Consider the following 22,098-nt stretch of genomic DNA (forward strand, 5'->3'; position numbering starts at 1 on the left):
TGTCTACGATCCTCCGCAATCTGCACAGCCCCGGATCCTCCCCACAGTCCGAGCAGACCAATCGGGACGAAATATAGGCTGTGCCGCTTATTGCTCGCACTCAGCTCCACAATGCGAGCTCTTAAGCAGGACAAATCCCCCTATTTCGAGCCTGGTTACCATGCCCTACAACATATCGAGTCTGTAACTTGAATCTCAATGAGGCTACTGCCGGCTGTTGGCCGCCCTAATGGCGGACGACTTGGAAACCGCAAAGAGCGAACAGGGTGCATGACCTGCAAGTTAGTCGTCAATCATCCTAGCCTCACTCAGCGAGTTTCCTTGCATATGAGCTAAATATAGCCGGTAGACGAAGAAAAATCAAGTGCGACGAAGCAAAGCCTTGCTGCCTTCGTTGTACGAGTACCAAGAGAAGGTGTGAAGGATTCTCGACACCTGATTTGCAAAATGCGTCACGTTCCCCGCTGGACAATGTTCAACGACTCTTATCAGAGGGTCTGCTGGTGACTAGTTTCACGCACAACGAAGATGAACATCGAGCGTTTGACTATTTTCTAAAAAGCGGTGCGTTTGCTCTAGGTTGTCAGAATGAGGTTGAGCTTTGGCGCCGGTGGATCCCCCAACTCAGCACCTCAGAGTCTGCTATAAGGCACGCTGCCATCGCTGTTGGATCTCTACTGCTGAAGCATGACGCTTCGGCTGCAACGCCAAGCTCTCTTATTGTGTCAAGGGGCGCTACGGATTCGTTCGCGATTCATCACTATCAAGAAGCAATCCGGTCGACATTGCAGTTGATACAGTCTGGTAAGGGAGATGCAAACCTGGCGGGAATAACATGTCTTCTTTTCTTCTCCATTGAAGCCCTACAAGGACATGAATATGAAGCATTACAGCTATTTGAACGCGGCGGCCCAACTCATCTCGTGCCGAGCACCAAATCAGGCAACTCGATTAAAAATGCCTTAGCAGACGCGTTTTCACAGCTCTCTGTTCAATGGTCAATGTTTGAAGGTTCATTTGTGGTAGCGCACAAGAATAGTGCGCAACTTGATGGAGAAATCCTTACTTCAGGACAGGCTCAGAAAGAGTTAACAAGGTACGTGTTTCTGCTCTGCTGTATTTTAGCCTGGACACATCCTCACTCAACTCTGACGCCTAGTTTGATACTTCAGGCGTTTAATGTCGCAGCAGAGGGCCTGCAGTTGAAATGGATGCCGCGGTTGCCACCAGAAGACCCAGGGGGAAATCGTGATGGCCTTTTCGAAGCCTATAAGGAACTCTTACTCCGTCAAAGCGACATCGAAGCTTCCCTTAATTTATGGCACGAGCGCTTCCTCACTTATGAAAAAACTCAAACGCAATCGGCGGATCCGGTTTGGCATAAAATCATTTGTGGGATGCTTCTGCTGCGCTTTCAATCTATCCAGATTTGGCTTGTAGGAAGCATCGGACGATCAGAGATGATATACGACAATTACCTTCCTCTAATCAGGGACGCGATCAGTGGAGCTCGAGACGTCCTGGACCTCATGGAACAGTCTGGCAGATTTGCCTTGTTCTCATCCGAACTAGCTCTAATACCCACGCTGTACATCATAGTCACCAAATGCCGGGATCCTGTCCTTCGACGTGCGGCCTTAGCGCTGCTACATAGAGCACCCATGCAAGAAGGTCTTTGGAATAGGACCATAGTCATTCAAGTTTGCGAAAGAGCCATAGATCTCGAGGAGGGTTCTGATGGCTTCATACATGACTTGCCACCCGAGATGACTGAAATGCTCGTACCTGAGACTATGCGGCTGAAGTTCATCAAGATTGAACTTCGAACCACCAACGACGATGACTGCAGGGGCGACTTTGTTGAGTTTAATTCGCTGCCTTATGGGTTTGATGGAGAATGGTGTATAACCCGAGAGTTCTTTACTGTTTGACACTCACTCACGATGACCGTGTTTCTATATCACGGACACGATTGAATTTTACAAGTTCCGACACGTTACTGATGTCACATTTGCAATTGAGCATATCTCAACCGCCGCGATTTTCAACCTTACGCAATTCCCAGCCCTGCTTTGGACTCATGTTTTGAGCTCCACCAGGACCACATTTTCATGGGGCACCTTAGCGTGGGATGCTTGGCGATAGTATCAGAAATATTTCCGTTCGCCTCGTGCTTAATCAGCGACTCCACATAGACCAGCCTGAAATAAAACGGTTCCCGAGGATCGACATGAACGGTGTCTCTTAACAAGTGTCAACATTCATCCCAACCGCATCGAGAGGCCGCATTCCCATTGTTAAAAGCGTCTCGCCTCCAAAAATGGAGACCACTAAGCTCTTCAAGCCCCTGAAGCTGGGCCGCGTCCAGCTTCAACACCGTGTCGTCATGGCCCCCCTGACCCGCTTGCGGTGTGACAGGGACCACGTGCCGCTGCCCATCGCGAAGGAGTACTACACCCAGAGGGCTACGGAGGGCGGTCTCATCATAGCTGAAGCCACGATGCCGTCGGCACGGCACTGCGCAGCCGACCAGATGCCGGGAATCTGGACGGCTGCCCAGATCAAGGGTTGGAAAGATATCGTGGACGCCGTCCACGCCAAAGGGTGTCACATATTTCTGCAGATATGCGCGCCGGGCCGGGCAGCCGGGGAGCCGTATCCCTGCGTCAGCTCCAGCGCCGTCCCCATAGACAGCAGCAGCCGGACGCCGAAGGAGATGTCGGAGGAGGAGATCTGGGACTGCATCGGCGATCTCGTGTCCGCGAGCAAGAACGCCATCATAGCCGGGTTCGACGGAGTCGAGCTGCATGGTGCAAACGGGTACCTTATAGACCAGTTTATTCAAGACACTTGCAACCAGCGAACGGATAAATGGGGCGGCTCCGTCCAGAACAGAGCCAGGTTCGCGGTCGAGGCCGTCAGAGCGGTCTCGGATGCCATCGGCAGCGACAGACTGGGCATACGATTTAGCCCTTGGAGCAGCTTCCAGGCGATGCGGATGGCCGATCCCGTGCCGACTTTCACACATCTGGTGCAGCAGTTGAAGCGGTTCCAGCTGGCCTACCTCCACATCATTGAGTCCAGGGTGAATAACTGGCAGGACGTGGAGAAGACCGAAAGCGTCGACTTCATGCTCGAGGCATGGGGCAACCAGTCCCCCGTGCTCGTCGCTGGCGGGTTCAAGCTGGACTCTGCGAAGACGGCCGTGGACGAGGAATATGCGCGGTACGACACGGCTGTCGTCTTCGGCAGATACTTCTTGAGCACGCCGGACCTGGTCTTCAGGTTGAAAAGGAGCCTTGAGCCGAATGCGTACGATCGGAGCACGTTCTATACTCCGGCGCAACCCAAGGGCTATATCGATTATCCATTCAGCAAAGAGTATCTCGAGAACGTGGTTGAGAGTGTTGCCCCGGGGTTCGCGAGCGAATTAGCAGTCTTTGACTGATGTCCCATCAAGCCGCGGCCACTTGTCATTTAGCAATATTTTGAATGATACCAGCTAGACAGTTGGAGAATATAGGCTCTGCTAGCGATGATTAGAAACACATCCAGGGTTATCTGGGTGGCCATTTGATACGTGTTCGTGCTGGAGGTAATTAGGTCAAGGCCATTTAGCCCAACAAAGCCGCCCACTACATGTATTACTTTTTAAATCCATCATGTATCCAATTTGGAAACCGAAACATTAAAAAAAGAAAAAGCTCACGGAGCGGATCACGTCAGAGGCGAAATGATACAGAATCTTAAGATTGCTCAATCAACCACTTCCAATTCTAGGTCTAGGTCTAAGGTCTAACTCTAACTCAAGTCTATGAAGGGGTATGATGCTTGTGAAAAATGACAGACATCCCACTAAACGCCGACTAATGCAATATTACACATAACTATGACAACCGAATCGTAGTTTCACGATGCCATCTTATCCTATTCCCTTTTCTACTCGCTCTTGGCGGGCCACTTCACCCGTCGCTCGGCCCTGACGTAGAGGTTCATGGGCCTGATGAGCTGGAACATGGGGTCGTACTCCAAGGGGCCATCGCTGGCCAGGCTGAAGTTGTACCTGTACACAAGCTTGGGCAGGAAGACCTTGACTTCCTGCAGGGCAAAGTTGAAGCCGATGCACATTCTGGGACCGGTGGCGAACGGGATGTAGGAGGCGGTAGGTCGGTTCTTGACCTTTTCGGTGTCCCAGCGGTCAGGGTCGAACTGCGTGGGGTTCTCCCAGAGCTTGGGGTTGTTGTGGATGTGGTGGATGGCGGGGATGACGATCTGCTCCTTGGGCAGCTTGTAGCCACCAGGCAGGATCATGTCAACCTTGGAAGTACGCGCGGGCTGGTAGCTGGGGTTGTGGCGACGCTGGGTCTCCTTGATGTACTTGTCGAGGAACGTGAGCTTCTGGGTAAGCTCGGGAGTGATTTGCGTGTTCTCGTCAAAGCCATTGTCGACAAGCTCCTGGAGAATACGCTCCTGGTTACCAGGGTAGGCCACGAGACCGTACAGCAGCCATGATAGCAGCGAACTGGTGGTAGTGAAACCGGCACCGGTAGCAACAACAAGCGGCTCCATGATCTTGTCTTTGGGCAGCTTGTTGCCCTTCGAGTCTGTGGCACGCAGAACGTAATCAACCATGTTCTCAGCCTGCTGGGCAGCTTCCTGGAGCTCCAGATCCTCAATACCCTTGGATGCAGCCGCAATCGACTCTTCAACCATTTCGACGATTCGGCCTCTGGCATCACGAAGCTGCTTGGGGGCGCCGAAAGGCATGTGGGCATACCAGGCACCCATCGAGGTGACCTTCTTGTTGAGTGTCAGGGATTGCGCGATTCTCATGACCATCTCGTGTGGTGGCTGGTCAACCGCGTTGAAGTGCTTGAAATCCATGCCCAGCACCAGCTTGCCGACAGCTTGAGCACCGAGCTTCAACATGTAAGGGTACACATTCCAAGCCTCGTCTCTCTGGTCAAGCTCGTCAAACACCTTGAACGCATCCTCGACAGTCTTTTGCATGGTAGGTGCATAGTGTCTGACGGCCTTGGGACCAAACGCGGGCGGCAAGAACTTGTGAGCGGTTCGCCATTCCTCTGTATCAGTGTCGCCAAGGAAGACTCCCGCTTCTTTGTTCTTGATAGGGTGCAGAGGATGTCCGGGAATGATCTTCTTTGTGAAGAAATCAGTCTCACCGAAAACGATGGAGGCGAGGACCGGGTCGTTCGTGTGATACACTACACTACCGAGGTTGGTAGTCTTGAACAGAGGCCCGTACTGCTCAAAAAGTCTCTGATGGTTTCCCAGGTGGTCCGGGTAGACCTCGAAGTAGTTACCTAGGAAAGGCAGTCCTGCGGGGCCAGGCACCTCGCGAACAGCCTTGCCGTCAATGTTGATAGCAATAGGCCCTTCGGCTGCAAGCACATCTGCAACAGTTGTCAAGTTGATACTTTGAGAGCTGAAGCCAACGCCTGGTCTGATGTTAGTGACTTTTCATACGTATGTACATATCTATAGTTGCTCTGCGACATACCTGATGGTTGCACGATAGCAAAGTGCGCGGCAATGGTGTGCTTAAGTTCTTCCTCATCTGTGACGGAGGAAATGTCAATCTCCTTGGCGTTGACCACAGGGTCTTCGCCCAGGAGGTAGAATTGTTTTGAAGTCATTATGAGAGTTATGTGCAACAGGACTGTGAATCAATGTCTATACTCCAAGTCTCTCGAAGTAACGTGGCGCATCGCAACGGCATCTTGACGATATTTAAGGCTCCCGGGGCGAACCGTCGACTGTCGATAGTGTCATCTAGGGGGTCAATGATTGATTGATCGCAAATCGATTCAGTGGAGCTCTGCCGAGCCGAGGCAAGTAAAAAATTTGATTCGGCTCGGGGGACCCGTTAAGATAAGACGACACGACAACGCAAGCGCAAAGACCGACGGGGTTTTCGAATGATATCCATTTGATATCCATTTACGGCCCCGGGGAGTGTTCGCAATCCACAATTTCTCTCATGACAGCTCAATCGAAGTCGCAGGAATTGTAATTATCTCGGAATCGAACGTTTCTAGACTTTGCGTCAGTGGCTTTCCAAGGGACACTTTACAGCGGGGCAGGATCGGCGCAGGGGTCTATGGTGCGGAAATAATGGTAATCGCTCTATCTCAAATGGCGAGCCATCGAGCTAGGGGCTCGTTAGCATGTCCATCTGCCGGGAGCATTGCCCATCGTGTCTAGTCGAGCGGATAACAATGCGGTACTTTGCATGATAAAGCGCAACCTCCAGTAACTGCCTACAATAACGTTAGGTATGTTGACGACCAATTGACCAATGAAACACGCTGGACGACCCCTGTGGTTGCAGGGCGTGGTGGAAGTATTTCGAGACCCGACGCAGAACCTCATCATTTTGCATCAGTCCTCCTATGTGTTACTTTCTGAAGTAACAGATAATCCTACAAGGCAAGCGCCAGCCTCATGGCCCTGCATCATGGCACAATGCAGATTACATATTACATATTGCAGATTACAGATGCAGGACGCATTGCCACGCTACTGCTAATGTCCGTTTTATGCCGTAGTGGCGCCGTGACACCGGGCGTGGATCCCCGGGTGCCCTGTGGCAATCTGCAATTCTCTCGTTCTGCGCGACTGACCCGCTAGAAAGCTCTAAATCGCGTTTCCGCGAGCCTCGAGCCTCGGCATCTCTCACCCATGCGCCGACGAAAACTAGAAATGTGGATATTCGTAAAATCCATTTCATGGTGTTTTCACCTCTTGTCATGCCATTGGTGATATCTGTGCCTAGTCGCTGTTCGCCGTCGGCAGCTTGACAAACCCCCTTTTAAGGTCGCTCGCCCTTTTATCCAGCCCTGACGTCCGAACCTTGGGTTTCATTGATTCTGTTTTGACATAGCTATATTTCTTACAGCTCTAATATCTTCAAAATGGCTACTACAGAGTTCACGTCCAAAGATGTCGCCGCCCACAGAGAGGCAGATGACTGTTTCATGGTGATCCAAGGAAAGGGTAAGTTTTTTTCCTCAGTTGTGTAGGTTTGAGCAAAAGCTAACCAGCTGGCATAGTCTATGATGTAACGAAATACGTTCACGACCACCCAGGTGGTGCTGATATCCTGGTAGAGGCCGGCGGCAGTGACGCGACAGAAGCCTTTGACAATGCCGGACATAGTGAAGATGCCTTCGAGATCATGGAGAGGTACCAAATCGGTATCCTCAAGGGAGCTGGCAAGAAATCTGCACCGAAGCCTGTCAAAGTCGTGGCTGCGACGCCCAAGCCCAAAGCGCAGAAGTCAAGTGCTGTACCAAAGGCGCTTGGTGCTGTCGTGGTAGCTGTCGGCGCAGTTGGTCTTTACTTTGCTCCTCAAATCGGCGGTGGACATGCAATCAGCGCATTCCCATCCGCCATCATTCCCAAGGCAAGCTGGCTTAAAGTCGGCGGTCCCAAGGGTCAAAGGTTCGGATTCTTCGAGGGGGTCCTAGTAGCCTCCGCAGCCGTTGCCATTGCCGGTACCGTTGCGGCCAAGAAGGCCATGAAGCTTCTGGACTTTCACGGAGATCCGTTCAAGTACCCTTCCCATCTCAAGATGCCCAAGCCAGTCAAGTCGGAAATTCTCTTACAACGAGGCTGGTTGCACCCCACCGACTATCAGACACTCCCTCTGGTCGAGAAGACACTGCTTGCACCCAACACATACAAGTTCGTATTCGAGCTGCCTACATCGCAGGAAATCTTGGGTCTGCCGATTGGTCAGCATGTCTCCATTGCAGCGCAAATCGACGGCAAGACGGTCCAGCGATCATACACCCCTGTATCGAACAATGCCGACAAGGGTATCCTCGAGCTAGTCATCAAGTGCTACCCTGACGGTCAGCTCACCGGCCGCTACCTTGCCAACCTCGAAGTTGGCGATGAGGTCAGGTTCAGAGGACCCAAGGGCGCCATGCGATACCGCCCTGGTCTTTGCAAGAAGATCGGTATGCTCGCTGGTGGTACTGGCATCACGCCCATGTACCAACTCATCCGTGCCATCTGCGAGGATGACCGCGACCTTACCGAAGTCAGCCTCATCTACGCCAACAGGAGCGAAGCTGACATCCTTCTGAGGGAGCAGCTCGAGACCATGGCACGCAAGTACCCCAAGAACTTCAAGCTCTATTATCTGCTTGACAATCCTCCTGCCGACTGGCAATTCGGCTCCGGATACGTCACTAAGGAGCTGATGGCCGAGAAGTTCCCTTCGCCTAGCCCAGATGCCAAGGTTCTCCTCTGCGGGCCTCCTGGTATGGTGGCAGCGGCCAAGAAGTCCCTTGTCGATCTTGGTTACGAGAAGCCGGCTGCCATGTCAAAGATGACTGATGCAGTTTTCTCTTTCTAAGCGGAGGGTCTGTTTCACTTCAAGAGGAGTGGCTGTGTATGCTTTTCTCCAGTGTGAAACTATTTCAAGGCATTATCACGGGGTTTAGGAGTTGCTTGCTGCATTTACGCCTCTACATTTAGCCGAACTAGGTTTTCCTTACATGTTTATACCCCCATTGTACGATAGATCTGGATGCCTGATTATGGGATCATATAGACTAGAAACTAGACTTGGGATTTTTTTTTATTGCACATTAATGACAATACAATCACATATCCATTACTGTGCCACTATCTCCTCAATATTTATTCGGTTAGACAAGACTTCCGCCCTAATACTTGGATTGAAAGAAAGATTGCACGCGGACGCCGCAGCTCCGTTCTCGTTGACTCTCAAGTCTCCACCACCGGTCTCGGATGCGATCCGACTTGGCCGATCTGAACTCCTTCCACATCCGGACTGATCCGGACTGATATCGATTCCATCACCCGCAAGACATCCGAAACCACAAATAACACATCTCAATTCAAGGGAAAATGCCAGAAACCATGACGCAGCCACGGGACCGCTTCTACTGGCTAAATCAGATAAACAAAGCCAGCACCCTAACCAACATCTCCTCGGGGCTGCTAAGCCCCGACCTGGGCCACGACATCGCGCACGGGATCGCGCGCGTGCTGGAGTCGGGAAGCCAGCCGGGCGGTCCCCGGCCGGGCAAGGTGATAACGCTGGAGCCCCTGCTCATAGCGGCGGCCGGGATCGAGGCGACGCGGCTGCACGCGGGGCGGTCGAGCCAGGACATGCACACGACGGCGACGCTGGCGTCGCTGCGGGAGTCGGCGCTGGCGCTGGCGGCGCAGCTGCACCGGACGGCGGCGCGCGCGGTGGAGCTCGCCGGCGACCTGCAGGACTTCCTCGTGCCCAGCTACACCAACGGCGTGGCGGCGCAGCCTAACTCGTACGGCCACTACCTGCTCGGCCATGCCGCGGGGCTGCTGCGCGACGCGGAGCGCCTGCGGCAGTTCTACGCGCGGCTTGACCGGTGCCCCATGGGCAGCGCGGTGCTGAACGGGACGCGCTGGGCGCTGGACCGCGGCCGCGTGGCCGCGTACCTCGGGTTCGGCGCCCTGGCGGACAACGCCTACGACGCCGTGCAGATCTCGGGCACGGAGATGCCGGTCGAGCTCGGCTTCGTGTGCGCCGGCCTCATGCTGCACGTCGGGTCCTTCGTCCAGGATCTGCTCACGCAGTACGCGCAGCCCAGGCCGTGGATCATGCTGAAGGAGGGGGGTGACAACACGTATGTGAGCTCGGCGATGCCGCAGAAGAGGAATCCTGGTACGTTGGCCTCTCCGGTTTATTTTTCCTCTCCTCTTGGCTGCGTCGGGGCGGTGGTCCGTGAGGGTGCGCATTGTCGTTGAGACTAACGTTTTTGATCTGTGGCAGGCCTCCTGAACAGCACGCGCGCGGAGGCGTCACGGATCGTGACGCTCGGCGTCGGGCGCGCGATCCAGGCGCACAACATCACGCCCGGCATGATCGACGCGCGGAGCACCAGTGACAGCGTCGACATCCTGAAGGGCGCGGCGGCGGTGCTGAAGGACTGGTGGCGCATCCTCGGGGCTCTGCAGTTCAATCGCGAGCGGGCGCTGGAGGAGCTGAACCTCGACTGGACGGCCTCGCAGGAGATCGCCGACGTGTTGATGATCCGCCACGACGTGCCCTTTCGCGTCGGCCACCACTTCGTGTCGGAGATCGTCGGCTATGCCAGGAAGAACGACATACGGCCCAGTGACTTTCCGTATGACCAGGCACAACAGATCTGGGCGACGGCGCATGAGCACCTGGGCCTGGAGAACCCCAGGTCGTTGCCGATGAGTCACATGGAGTTCCGCGAGACCTTGGATCCTGCAACCATCATTCGCAACAGAGCGACGATTGGAGGGCCGCAGCCCGCTGAGATGGAGCGTATGCTAAAGGACGCGCGGAAGGACTTGAAAAAGTTCAAGGATTGGATATCGGCCCGCACAGAATTCATAGAAACCTCCCTCGCCGGTCTAGACGCAGACTTTGTCAAGTTGCTCGACAGTTGAGATCACAGTGTGGTACTCATCATAGAGTTGCATACAAGAAGCAGACGTGGAATATCGAAGCTTGTTGCATGCAAAGGAAAAAACGGTCTGTGTAGAACAGTTAACCATGAAAATCTATCCGTGTTCCAGTCGTTTCAGGGTATCTAACCATGGCATCACCGTCGACCTCTATCCCTCTGCTAACACCCCATATCTAGACCCTTTATGCAACCGTAAATGCTATATATCAATTCGTCCTCAACGCCATCAATGCTGTTAACTATGTGACATGTACTACGCTGCCATGGGCGCCCAGTTGAGCAACCATTCCTGAGCTTTATCCAAGTCCGGACCGACAGCCTCACAGGCTGCTATGCACCACTCCAAATCCCACGCCTTCTCGGAGGCGATGATTTCTGCCAATTCCCGCCGAGTTTGATTGGTCTGGTCCACGCAAAAATACATGGGCTTATCAGTTTCTCTCATGGTCTCCATGAGCGGCTTGATCAAAGGTAACACAGCCGAGGCGCTTGACGGTTTTGCCTCCATTCCCAAGTTGGCCCTACCAGTCTTGCACCATTCATTGACACACCATTTTTTGCCGCATCCTGTCATCATCTGGGTGAGGTATCGGCGCTCAACCCTCCTGCGGAGAGCCTTGCCTTCGGGGTCGTGTAGCTGGACGTACAACGGGGAGAAACATAGAGAACAGAGACCGAGGTCATTTCCAGGGCCCTGGCCCATTTGTGTTCCACCACCCACGGAGCCACCCTTGCCAACTCCGTGTTGTGTTCGTCCACAGTTTGCGTTGCGACAGATTGGTGGCTTGGGCCTATGAGCCTTGTCTAGCTCGTGATGCTTCAAATGTGCTGACATGTCACGTAGACGGATGATCTTGCTGCACAAATGGCAGTCCGTGGTACGAGCGCCATCTTCAATTTCATGTTCAGTCAAGCCAGAAACTAAAGTCTCGGCTGATGGGTTGAAAGGGTCGCCTTCTTGTGGGACTTCAAGATGGCAAAATTGGCACAAGATAATCTTGCCAGGACACAGCGTGGTGCGGTGTCGTGCCAAATCCGATATTGAGTTTGTCGAAAAGGAACAAGACGGGCACGTCCGTTCCGTGTGATAGATATCATCGTGCCTGGCCTTGCTCGCTGTGGACGAGCCACGAACATCATCGTGGGGACAATGCCAGTGCTCAGCCCATTCCGTTGAGTCCTTCAAAAAAACATCACCACAATGAGGGCAAGCTACGTTGTTTCTCCTGCAGAAACTCTCATGAAGGAACATCGTTTGCTTGGAAACCCATTGTTTACAATTTTGACACTGCACTTCGTTTGACGAAGTTTGTTGGGGCTTGTCGTCGTCGACATCCATAGGAGCCGGTGTTTCTCCCGCAACAGACCTGACCCGCAGTGTAAACGGATACGGCGGAGAGTCTGCAGAAGCGCCCGTGGGTGGTGAATAACCATGAACCGAGATCAGTATGCTTTCGGCGTCTTCCAGTTCCACGTTGGATGGCTGTATAGTAATGGACTTGATGCCGTTGTAGGTGGTATTGAATAGACCAAACACGTGTTCCGTCTCGCGAGGTAAAGCACGCTGTCGGCGTGACTTGGGGCTGATGAAGACATCAACGGCGTCCACAGTATCCTGACCCAAGCCGCTCAGCTCGATCTCAAGCGACCTTGAATGACTCCAGGAAGGGAGTTCGTAATCGACATAATCTCCAGCAAGAACCTGACCCTCGACGGCCTTCCAGATATTGATGTCGTGTCCAATAGAGCTTCCGCTAGCGGTCCCGGGTGCTTTTTGCGACTTTGCCATGATCTGTCGCATCGTCTCTCGAGCTTGCTCTTCATTAAGCGCCTCGATGTCGACTTCCAAATCCGTATCCACGACGCATATGCCGGCTCCCCCTGGCTCGAACTTGTCGATGAGGAAGCGAAAGGTTTCGCCCTTGACGCCGCGGACCTGGAGGAATGCGCCGATGGTGAGAGTGGTGAAGCTCTCTCTCAGTTGTCGTTCGAGGAGGGATTTCCAATCGTCGGGGTTGTACCCAGCCTCCAGCGGCCGTAATCGAACGTATGTGCCCTTTGGTAGCTGTTTAGCTTCGACTGTAATTATGAGCCCTGTGTCCTTCTCGGTCTTGGTGAGATCCACAGCGTCTTCGGCTGTTGCTCCGTTTGGCGGCGCGTCCGTCACTGCAGTGGTGTCGATTCCCAGAGCTTCGAGCAAGTATGGACTGAGCACGACCTCCCCCTCTTCTGCCGAGAACTCGCGAATTCCAGCATGGACAACGTTCCCGTTTGCTTTATTGAGCAAGCGGAACATGAGAGGGTTCGGCAGCTGTTGTTGGGAGTCGGCGTAGAAGGCATGCTGAGGGCGGCCATAATCGGACAAGTAAGGGTTCGATCGATCGTATGAGGTGAAGGTTGAAGGCGTAGATCGTGAAGAACTCGAGGATGCGGCAAGAAGTTGCTCTAGGGCGGACTGAGGCAGGATGATCTTGTCGCCTCTGAGGTCTTTCGATATGTACTTGGATGGACTGGCCACGGCGAATGGCGCAGTCCAGCTCAGTGTAGGCTGTTCGGCCATGGTGGGAATGAGTATGGAGAGAGAGCCTTGGTCTTGCGCGGGGAGTCGGACTGAAAATATTTGATTTTACCTTGTTTTCAGTCGATGCGCGAGACATTAATTAACTACGCGCTGGTCACGCTGGTCACGCTGGTCAGGGCGAAATGGCCCACACAAAGAGCCCGAAATAGCAACACAATCTGCGATGCAGTGGTTTGACCATTGCAAAAAGGGCAAAAGTTTGCTGTAACCTAATGATAAGAAAGTCCAGACACGATGGGAGGCGAGTGTCTGCCAAGTTGGACAATGAAGCATCAGTCAGCCGGTTTTGCCGATGGGATTGATTCTGAAGCTTTCCATGAGACAAGATGACATGACGTCTTGGTCAGCCAGCAGTCTGCCTGCGGCAGCTACAGCGACAGCGACAGCGCAGGGGCACCAGCCTGCCTGCCTGCTAAATAGCTGCCACGGTAGCTAAGGTTGGTTAACCAACGTTAAAAGCCCGATTCGGTTCGATTCGGGGTCCGACGACGCAGCAGCACCCCCCGCCATCATCATAATTACCCCACTACGTCGAGATACAATACCTGCCTCACTGGCTCCATTACTTGCAATGTGCAGTGAATAACAATTCTGCAGCTCATGATGGTGTCCACCGGCGTACATCTGCCACGCAAAGACCGGCGTTGTCGTGCATATGCGCGAGATAGAGCATCTAGTTGGACAGTAGAATTCAAAAATGCTGATGAATGTTATACCTATACATACGTCTTCTGAGCTGATCAATAGTCCAGAAGGATAACTCCCGTCTCAGTTACCAACGATGGTGCGTGGATGGTTGGCTTCAAAATATAGTCAGTCATTCGGTTGGCGCACCACGGCTCGGGTGTCATGTCACGTGTTCGTACCAAAGGCGCCATTGGGTCTGTGATAGACTTGCATTGTCCATTCGGAGGACCAACAAGGAAACGTGACCTTGCCATCCAAAGCAGTGTAACGATAAGAAACCATCGGTCACCATGATTGGTAATGTGAGACGGCGGGGATTCTTTCCCGGAATGCCGTATTAGGACAGACTTTTCACCTCGCGCCCCGTCGTTTGTCGTATGTATATACCGACGCGGTGATATAGTGCCAATGCTCACAGATGCAACGCTAAGATCAAGGTCCCCCATCGAAACAGGGCCGAATTATTGCTGCCAAGTCAATAAAGAAACAGTCCAAGACGGGCCCGTCCATCACGATCAACATTGTTTCTCCCCCATCTCGGGCCATCATCTCTGGCAGCCAAGACTTGGCGCCCCCGTCCTTGAGACCATTACGAGCCGTCTATGATACGCCCAGAAAACGTGATGGACCTCGACGGCGTCTGACACGGCCGGCATATTGAATGGCCACGGTCGCGCCAAGTGTTCCATGCTGCCATCGGTCAGAGGTTGGTGTAAGAACATGTCTTACCGTCAAAGCGGTCCAATAACACGGGCGATCTTAATGTTGAGAGTGCTAGAGAGAGAGGAGAACCAAGAGATCCTCCCGCTCTCCCCCCATCTCAGCATATGCAGGACAGGGCAAGGATGCCACCAAGATGCAGCTATAATCTTACTTTTAATGTATTACAGCTCTAGAACCCCTAGGTTAGAAAGAACAAGCGTGTGGGGTCTAGCTTCCCCCAGCACCCGGACTTTGCTCACCTTGCAGCAGCCTTCTTGCTCCGTGCAACGCAACGGATCTGATCATCCTCGACCGACTATTTGGATGTGACCCTGTCACCACTCTCAGGGTCCTGCCCATTTCTGTACCTTTGTATTTACCTCAACTCAAGCCTACTTATTGTGAGCACAGCAAGTTCCAGCGCAAGATCGTTGCTACCATCCCCTCCTTGTTAAAGTCTTTAATACGAGAGCTGTGCTCTCACTCCATTATACCTACAGTATAGACTACAAACCCCAAGTCCGCCCCCCCTGTTTAACCTCACTACTGTGTACTCCCTCGAATTGCTCAGGCTAGTACGGAGTACGTAATTGACATCGCCCTCGAGCTACCCCCCCGATCACGGCTACTACGCGAACCGCCAGCTTGTTCGCGATCCCCGACCCTCCAGCGCAACCACTCACAGAGCAGCTAGAAACTGCATGTAATGGCATCTGGGGCCAATCAACCCACCGAACGCGTCTTGTCCGAGCCACCACACTCGAGTCTCCTTGATCTACTATCCAACACCATAGTCCTCCACGAAACCATCCTATTCCTCCCAGTCTCCGACCTCCTTCACCTCGCTGCGACTTCGAAAGACCTGCGCAACCTCCTCTACCAGACCCCAGGTGTCTTCCGGCACGTCGACCTCACGACCATCAAGTCTGCCCAGTTCGACGTTGCAGCTATAGATCACGGCGGTCAAGTTTGGCGCAATGTGCAGCTGGACGAGAACCTCACTGAGGATGAGTTCTACTCGGGTCCCTTGAGGGGCATCTTCTACAGCCTGCGACGCATCGACATTCTACGCGATGTCCAAACACTTGTACTAGACGGGTTGTCTGTGACAGCCGACCTTATCAACGACATCCTCGTCGACCCAAAGTACCAAGTCCGCATTCTTTCCATCCGCGAAACCAAGAACCTCAACGAGCGCAGGTCAGTATTTCCGCAGTTCACCTTTTTCACCCACTGATATATAGCCGCAACAGACTCATGCAGTCACTACGCTATGCTTGTCGCCCCAGTCGACCAGAAGGCACTCCACGCCTGAGGGGACTGTACGTGTTCGGCAAGAAAGATGTACCATTTCTCCCAACCACGAGCTCGGCAGCTTCGACACCTTCTGTAGCAAGCGCTAGCATCAGTATCAACTGGAACCACAAATCGACACATGCGCTGAAAGAGGCCATCAATGCCGACGGCGACGAATGGTATCAACAGAAGGGTAAGATCATAACTAAGCCCATCACTGACGGGTGGGCCGAGACTCTGCTCGACTGTCGCGGCGCCGTTCAGTTCGATGCCACATTGTGTACAGGGCCGCGTCACAGAAACTCGTCGGCTGTTGGCAAAGTTTCGGTTCCGAGTGTTCCTGGCGCACAGCACCCATACAATGTGGCCAACTTTGCGCTTGGCGGATGCGCAAACTGCGGCTGCGCGCCCGAAGGCTTCACCGTCTATGGCGACAGTCCTTCTGGGGAGCTCCCGCTCCTATCGCCTATGCCGCTCCATTCTTCAAATGTCAAGACAGCCAGTCGCCCGCAAGCTTGCAAGAGTGGCAACAACGAGACCCCCAAATTCGTCCCTAGATGTTGGGACTGCATACGGGATCGCTTCTGCTTCAGTTGCCGAGAATGGTGGTGTGAGTCGTGCTACCAAGTCCCAACTGCTGCCCAGATACATGCGGCGCAGCATGTTCACATCGTGCAGGACACGAATGGTCTAACAGACCACGAGGTGGCCGGAAACGAGTTCCCTAAGATCCAGGTACGAGACAATTACTGTCATAACTGCAAGACATGAAGACGGAGGGATAACAGCGAGAGCCCCCCAAATTCTACCTAATTTACGCCTCCAAAGCCAAAGGCTCTTTTGTAGGGACGAGAAGGAAGCGACTGATAGCAAAGTTGCTGACTTCATCTTCCCAGAATTGTATGCGGCGAGACCCCTAATAGATCCTACGATCATTTCTAACCTATGTATCTGGATGATCATGTGCTAACGTTCCGGAAACAGCCCAAGATCAAACGCGACTGCTGGGAATGTTTGACGAATTGTCTTGACTGCATTGCGCAAACACAGCTGAGATGCCGATGTTGCGGTGGAGGATACTGCATTGTGCACTACGAAGGCTCCACCGAAACTCTATGCGACTGTAAGTTGAACCTGGGAACTGCAAAAGCGACTAACTGATCTAACACGTGGTAGGGTGCTCTGCTCGTGGTCGTCGAATTCGAGAACTCTACTGAGATCTTGGCTTGATTCTCATTTTGGTTCAGCAGGGAAATGTCGACAGAAGAAACTATGAGCAATGCTTAGAACTTTCATCTCCATTCTACCAGTCCTGCGACCTATCTGAGTGGCAGCAGAGAACAACCCAACTCCTTGATTTGCGGATTTGATGAAACGACGCAGAAGCAGCTTCGTGATGCCGCAAGGACACAATGCTTGTGTCAGAACTTTTGGCGTGCTGGCTGTCATGTCAGCTAGGTAGCCAACTGCATGCATGCAGCTTTTGATGAATGATACCCCACTCTTTTCGGTCTATAATACTTTTTGTGAGCAATTAATAAGTTTTTGAAGCGTTTGCCTATGCAACCTGTCCGTCTTCGTCTAGAACGTCGCACGTGCCCTGGATTTATACATGCTGCGTCATTGTCAGTCAAAGACCTATTGCATCCAGCGGCTTGCAGTATCGGCAGGCGATGACGTATACCAAGGAGCGTTTTCATTGCATGCCCGACGCCTTAGGGAACTGAACGGAAACCTCAGGTATCCACCTTAGACCACCACGTTAGGTAGCCACGTTTAAAGGCGGTTGATGTCTAAGTTATAACTACTTATGTGTTTGTATAGGCTGCTTGAACCTACAATGATCGCCTAGTCCAGACCATTTGGCTTGAAAAACCAGAAGCGTATCCACATGCAGATGCGGGCTTGAAAACCTGGTTTGTAGCAATGATCGCCCACGTCTAGTTCAACTGATCCCTGCCTTCACTGGCCGACTATCCATTTTTGACAAGCACGTCCTTGGGCTGGTCTCTGATCTACCTGGAGTGAATGAGCTCAGACAAACAGCAGAGAGGATGAAGCAGACTGGGCACCCGTTTGGGTACTCGTCTCGCTTGTGAATTGTACAAGTAGATACAAGAAATCGAGTGGGGAGATCAAGGTTCCTTACGGCAAGCGCACACTTGTCTCGGAAGTTATTCAAGATTTTTGTATCATGACTGTTATTCGGTCTATTCAATTCGCCCAGACTTTCCGCTCATTATCTGTGGCAGGGCTGCTAATTTACTACTTTCACTGACAGCAATTGGTGTTGTAGTATGAGTAAATTTGCGCAAAGAAATATCGAGGTTCAAGGGAAGACTATAGGTATAATTGGTGAAGATTGAATCATCGCGTCTCAGCTGACATATGCTACTGGCTTTCTGTTATAGTCATGCTACTAATTACTAGTAGATTCTTAAACTTTTAACCTCGTTATACCTCTAGTCTAATTCCACAATAACCGCGTATTAACTTAGTTTTAACAAGACTTAGATCCTAGTCATATTACTCATAATTAGTATACATCAAATAGTTAGTATTTAGTAAACGAGTTTAGCCTTCAAGTTTTAAACCTCAAGGTCATCGTTAGCATCCGCAATAGTCTTTATCACAAATATAATATTCCATTAGCCATCATCTTTATTCTTTATCTAGCCCATCTGATTTTCATGGAATCTAACACCATTTTTCTTAAATACACTTTTATCTCGCCACAATAGCTATCGTTATCCGCATGCGTATATTACATATAGTGTAACGTACATTAGCAAGGTTCGATAATACCATGGGTCAGTATCAGATTACGTCGCTAGATTAATTTTCTCTGAATGTTTATGCAAACAAGACCCCTGATTATTTATGATTATGGACCACCTGCCATACTATTGTCATGTTTGAGCTTATTGCGGCTTCACAACCAAATTCTACCCTCTTCTTGGTTTTCTGGCACAGCAGGCTCTAGTACTGACAGTTGCATTTCTAATCAAAATCTCAGTACAGCCATTAATGACACCCGACTCTTTTCCATGATTGAATATCGGCTGCTGCTCTGCTTCTAGCGCTGACTGTGAGTGCATAATCATGACATCAGACCATACGCCTGACCTATGCTCACGTTTATTTCGCTTTTGACACCATCACAAACTATTTCGCTAGCGATATAAGCTACGTCACCCGAACAACTTGCATCTTACGTCGCCTAGGCATCCTTTTAGTGTATGAATTCGTTAACCAGATGGAACTGCAAAGATTCGTTGTGAGCGTTATCCAAGGTCGATATAGCAACCGTTATAACTAAACAATAGGTACAAAAATTCACAAAGATCATGTTTACTCGAAGCTGAATTAGTCCAACTGGTGCTTCCACATATTTGCCCACAATATGCTACGAGATTTCTAATCAACGCACTTGGCTGGTCTGATGACTCTCTATGCCATTGTGTATTACATCAATGAAAATAAGGAGAAAATTGTGTAATTGAATAGAGTTCCTGACATGATGTCACGGCTGTGGAGCTCCGGCTCTGCAAGTAACGGTGCCTTATTGGTAAAAGTAACGATTTCAACCGAGAGGGAGCTAGAATGGCTAACCGCGTGAGAGCGGGGTCGTGGTGGAGTCGCCTGACTCTATCACGACGACAGCATTAGTCCTTTGACCTGTACGTCGTATCATTTGCAATTATTTTATTTTGCAAAGGAGAATCTTAAACAGAGTTTCAGTCGTCGTGGGCACAATTGATATGTATGAATGTCCCTCGGCGATATTTTTATTATGTTTGAACACAGAAAAGCGCGTATAAGGCATGTTCTGCGATCTACATAGGAAGTTCTGCGATATAAGCACGATATCAAGACGATGTGAACTGACACGGCACTAGGAAATGATTTGACATGCTAGACTAGTGTAAATGACACCCCCGTGAGCTACATTTATTAAATTAAGAACAATGTATAACCTTTCTACAGATTTCGAAGGACTTCCATCGGCGCAGTGGCACTATCTACTGCTGGAGACTTTTGAAGCCAAAAGCAGTCAATCTGTTATGCCGTTGCCACCGTTTTTATCGGTCAGATTCGTCCAGTTGCCGGCAAACAAAAGAATTATACCGAAGTCGGTTGTTCTATCTATGAGCTAGCTGGTACATTTAGGACAGTCCCAAATCGAATATGAAGTGCTTACTTACTAAATACTATCGCATTACCCTCCTATCCGGTCTCGGAGAATCCTGTTGTCTGACGCAGCCTGCCCAGTATGTGACAATATGGCATTCTCTGGATATTACTCATTCTGACATCCTCCACCTCAGTGATCAATCTAAGAATCGATGCGGTAGCTGGGCCTCGATGCTTTGAAGATATGGCATGAGCGCCATTGCAGCTCAAATGCTGATCTTGCCCCTGATTGTAATCCAGACGCTCTTTGTCCTCATATCTAAGACTTCCAGCAGTCATAGCTTGTCGTATTATCCGTATCGATCGGTTTATAGGTCTAATGCAGAAATATGTAGACCATATGTCGCAAGCTCACAACCTTGACTGTTTCCAGTTTCATTTCATGGGAAGGTATCCTTCCTGTCTCAGTCTCCGCTTCAACTCCTCTTGAGATTTCCACATAGCCTTCTCTTTGGAGTGCCTTACGGCCAACAAAGCTGTGGTAGATCTGAGTGCCGTTTGCGCTGCCAGCGCAAAGCCCACTGCAGCTGTAGCTCCACCGTCCACCGGGACCATGACCAGACTCGCACCTGCTGCCACGGTGATCATGCCCGCGGTGACAGCCAAGGCAGCACCATCCCTGGTGTTGCCCACGGCTTTTACCACTTTATCGAATTGGGTTGGGAAGTCGACTTTAGTCTGTTCGTTTCCGAGCATATCGACGAGCAGGCGAGTAAAGACTTGGCAGTTGTTTTCGTCGTACACGTATTTGCTTTGTAGTGGACCTCGCCATATTTGGTCGGCTGTACGAACTACAGTCAGCATGACATCATCGTGGAGGGTGTAGTACTACGGTCACTTGTACGTACCCATATACTTGATCTGTGAAGGTGTCCAAGGTCGAGCCGTGTACCCAGCTGGTCCTCCCGGCGGTTGAACTACTCGTTCTTCCTCACCCTTTAAGGCTTGCCACTGCTCATATGGTAATGTTCTTATGATGTGCTTCGGATCTCTTTTTGTTTGGGCATTTGGGTTCTTGGTCAACTCGTAAAAATATCCTTGGATGCATATTGCCCAGTGACCGACCAGGTCGATAGGCTTCTTCTTCATGAACTTTTTCTGGGAAGCCAGGGGCGTGGTATAGAGGTAGATAGGATGGCCCCAGTCGTAATTTCCGACAGACTGCTGGTAGTAGGCCATGGCGCGAATTCTTTAGGTTCGCTGTGTTTCTTCGTCGGGGGCAGTCCACTGAATGTTGCTGCTATGCGCTGCCGAGCTGAAGGGATCTTAGTATAGTGGAGAATAGTCTGCGGTGGGAAACATCGATTATAATATATATTGAACGTGATCTGAAGATATACCTAGTTCTGTAGGCCATATCCTGGAGTCGTTGCAGAGTCGCAGAGCCTCAGTTGTGCCCAGCGACATGCACTGCCCGCTGGTATATCACGTCCACCTCATGATACGGCTTATGCAGCCTTTAGTCTAATTATTCTTAGACCCTAGACTCCAATTGGCCGTGGGCTACTGACCATACAAGGGAGCCGGTCACGCGCTAAGCCGGATTGTGATTTTTCATACAAGTGAGAATAGAATATCGCAATGCGCTAGCCTAGATCCGTTAGACACCCGTAGCCCCATGCCAAAGCGCTGGGAGGCTAAGCCTTTCGCATTCGCTTTCCACACGCGCAGATGTGCGAGGAGCCATTCGGGATTTTCCCCTTTTGTTTAGCGACTTTCTCGAAGATAACGGGCTACACATTATTGTGGCGATGACCGCCTGAATCTGCCACCAGCATCTTGGCGTCAGCTTAAGCCCTGTAAATGCTTCGAAAAAGCACAGGCAGCACGGTTTCCCTCTGCGAAAGATGGGCACTAATAATAGTACTTTGCAACTGACCTAGGTTAAGCCAGTCGCTGAAGTCGCATTCGGCTTTCAAATCATCGCCCAAGTCACACGAAACGTGGTGTCGCGGCTGTACCAGCGCATTAGTATGCAGATCCAGGGCATGTGGTAGGCAGCCTGTCAGTTGCCAAATCGGCAAGGATGTCTTGAATCGATAGGTGAATACTTAACCTTTTGAGTCCATTCATCTTGGCCTATAGTTACTTGGGCATTTTTTGCCCAGTCCATTTCAAGTTGATTCTTTTAGTTTGACTGCCATCAACACTTGGCAG

General features: G+C 51.4%; 7 protein-coding genes across 7 annotated transcripts; 5 read left to right on the forward strand and 2 right to left on the reverse strand.

Moving 5' to 3' along the window:
- Window positions 1–447: 447 nt before the first annotated feature.
- BKA67DRAFT_542092 (uncharacterized protein) lies at window positions 448–1,931 on the forward strand (the record flags this gene model as incomplete). The annotated part of the gene is made up of 3 exons (XM_046101043.1): window positions 448–495; window positions 588–1,096; window positions 1,160–1,931. The coding sequence occupies 3 exons, from the start codon at window positions 448–450 to the stop codon at window positions 1,929–1,931; spliced, it is 1,329 nt and encodes a 442-aa protein (XP_045951630.1).
- Window positions 1,932–2,320: 389 nt separating this feature from the next.
- Window positions 2,321–3,887, forward strand: BKA67DRAFT_596016 (uncharacterized protein; the record flags this gene model as incomplete). The annotated part of the gene is made up of 2 exons (XM_046105247.1): window positions 2,321–3,381; window positions 3,848–3,887. 2 exons carry the CDS (start codon window positions 2,321–2,323, stop codon window positions 3,885–3,887), a joined length of 1,101 nt encoding a protein of 366 aa, XP_045951631.1.
- On the reverse strand, window positions 3,739–6,023 carry BKA67DRAFT_614000 (cytochrome P450). Its single transcript, XM_046105421.1, has 2 exons — window positions 5,522–6,023; window positions 3,739–5,459 (listed from the first exon to the last, which is right to left on the reverse strand). The coding sequence occupies exons 1-2, from the start codon at window positions 5,655–5,657 to the stop codon at window positions 3,940–3,942; spliced, it is 1,656 nt and encodes a 551-aa protein (XP_045951632.1). The 5' UTR covers window positions 5,658–6,023; the 3' UTR covers window positions 3,739–3,939.
- A 912-nt stretch (window positions 6,024–6,935) lies between these two features.
- BKA67DRAFT_527718 (oxidoreductase NAD-binding domain-containing protein) lies at window positions 6,936–8,386 on the forward strand (the record flags this gene model as incomplete). Its single annotated transcript, XM_046098890.1, has 2 exons — window positions 6,936–7,017; window positions 7,074–8,386. 2 exons carry the CDS (start codon window positions 6,936–6,938, stop codon window positions 8,384–8,386), a joined length of 1,395 nt encoding a protein of 464 aa, XP_045951633.1.
- A 530-nt stretch (window positions 8,387–8,916) lies between these two features.
- BKA67DRAFT_664960 (argininosuccinate lyase) lies at window positions 8,917–10,461 on the forward strand (the record flags this gene model as incomplete). Its single annotated transcript, XM_046108475.1, has 2 exons — window positions 8,917–9,706; window positions 9,815–10,461. The coding sequence occupies 2 exons, from the start codon at window positions 8,917–8,919 to the stop codon at window positions 10,459–10,461; spliced, it is 1,437 nt and encodes a 478-aa protein (XP_045951634.1).
- Window positions 10,462–15,157: 4,696 nt separating this feature from the next.
- Window positions 15,158–16,908, forward strand: BKA67DRAFT_527647 (uncharacterized protein; the record flags this gene model as incomplete). Its single annotated transcript, XM_046098881.1, has 4 exons — window positions 15,158–15,651; window positions 15,705–15,779; window positions 15,861–16,374; window positions 16,732–16,908. The coding sequence occupies 4 exons, from the start codon at window positions 15,158–15,160 to the stop codon at window positions 16,906–16,908; spliced, it is 1,260 nt and encodes a 419-aa protein (XP_045951635.1).
- A 3,055-nt stretch (window positions 16,909–19,963) lies between these two features.
- BKA67DRAFT_670665 (uncharacterized protein) lies at window positions 19,964–21,183 on the reverse strand. Its single transcript, XM_046108678.1, has 2 exons — window positions 20,790–21,183; window positions 19,964–20,723 (listed from the first exon to the last, which is right to left on the reverse strand). Exons 1-2 carry the CDS (start codon window positions 21,118–21,120, stop codon window positions 20,317–20,319), a joined length of 738 nt encoding a protein of 245 aa, XP_045951636.1. The 5' UTR covers window positions 21,121–21,183; the 3' UTR covers window positions 19,964–20,316.
- Between the last annotated feature and the right edge of the window lie 915 nt (window positions 21,184–22,098).

This window comes from Truncatella angustata (genome assembly GCF_020726525.1).
Source record: "Truncatella angustata strain MPI-SDFR-AT-0073 chromosome Unknown BKA67scaffold_12, whole genome shotgun sequence".
In the NCBI taxonomy this organism is placed as follows: Eukaryota; Fungi; Ascomycota; class Sordariomycetes; order Amphisphaeriales; family Sporocadaceae; genus Truncatella; species Truncatella angustata.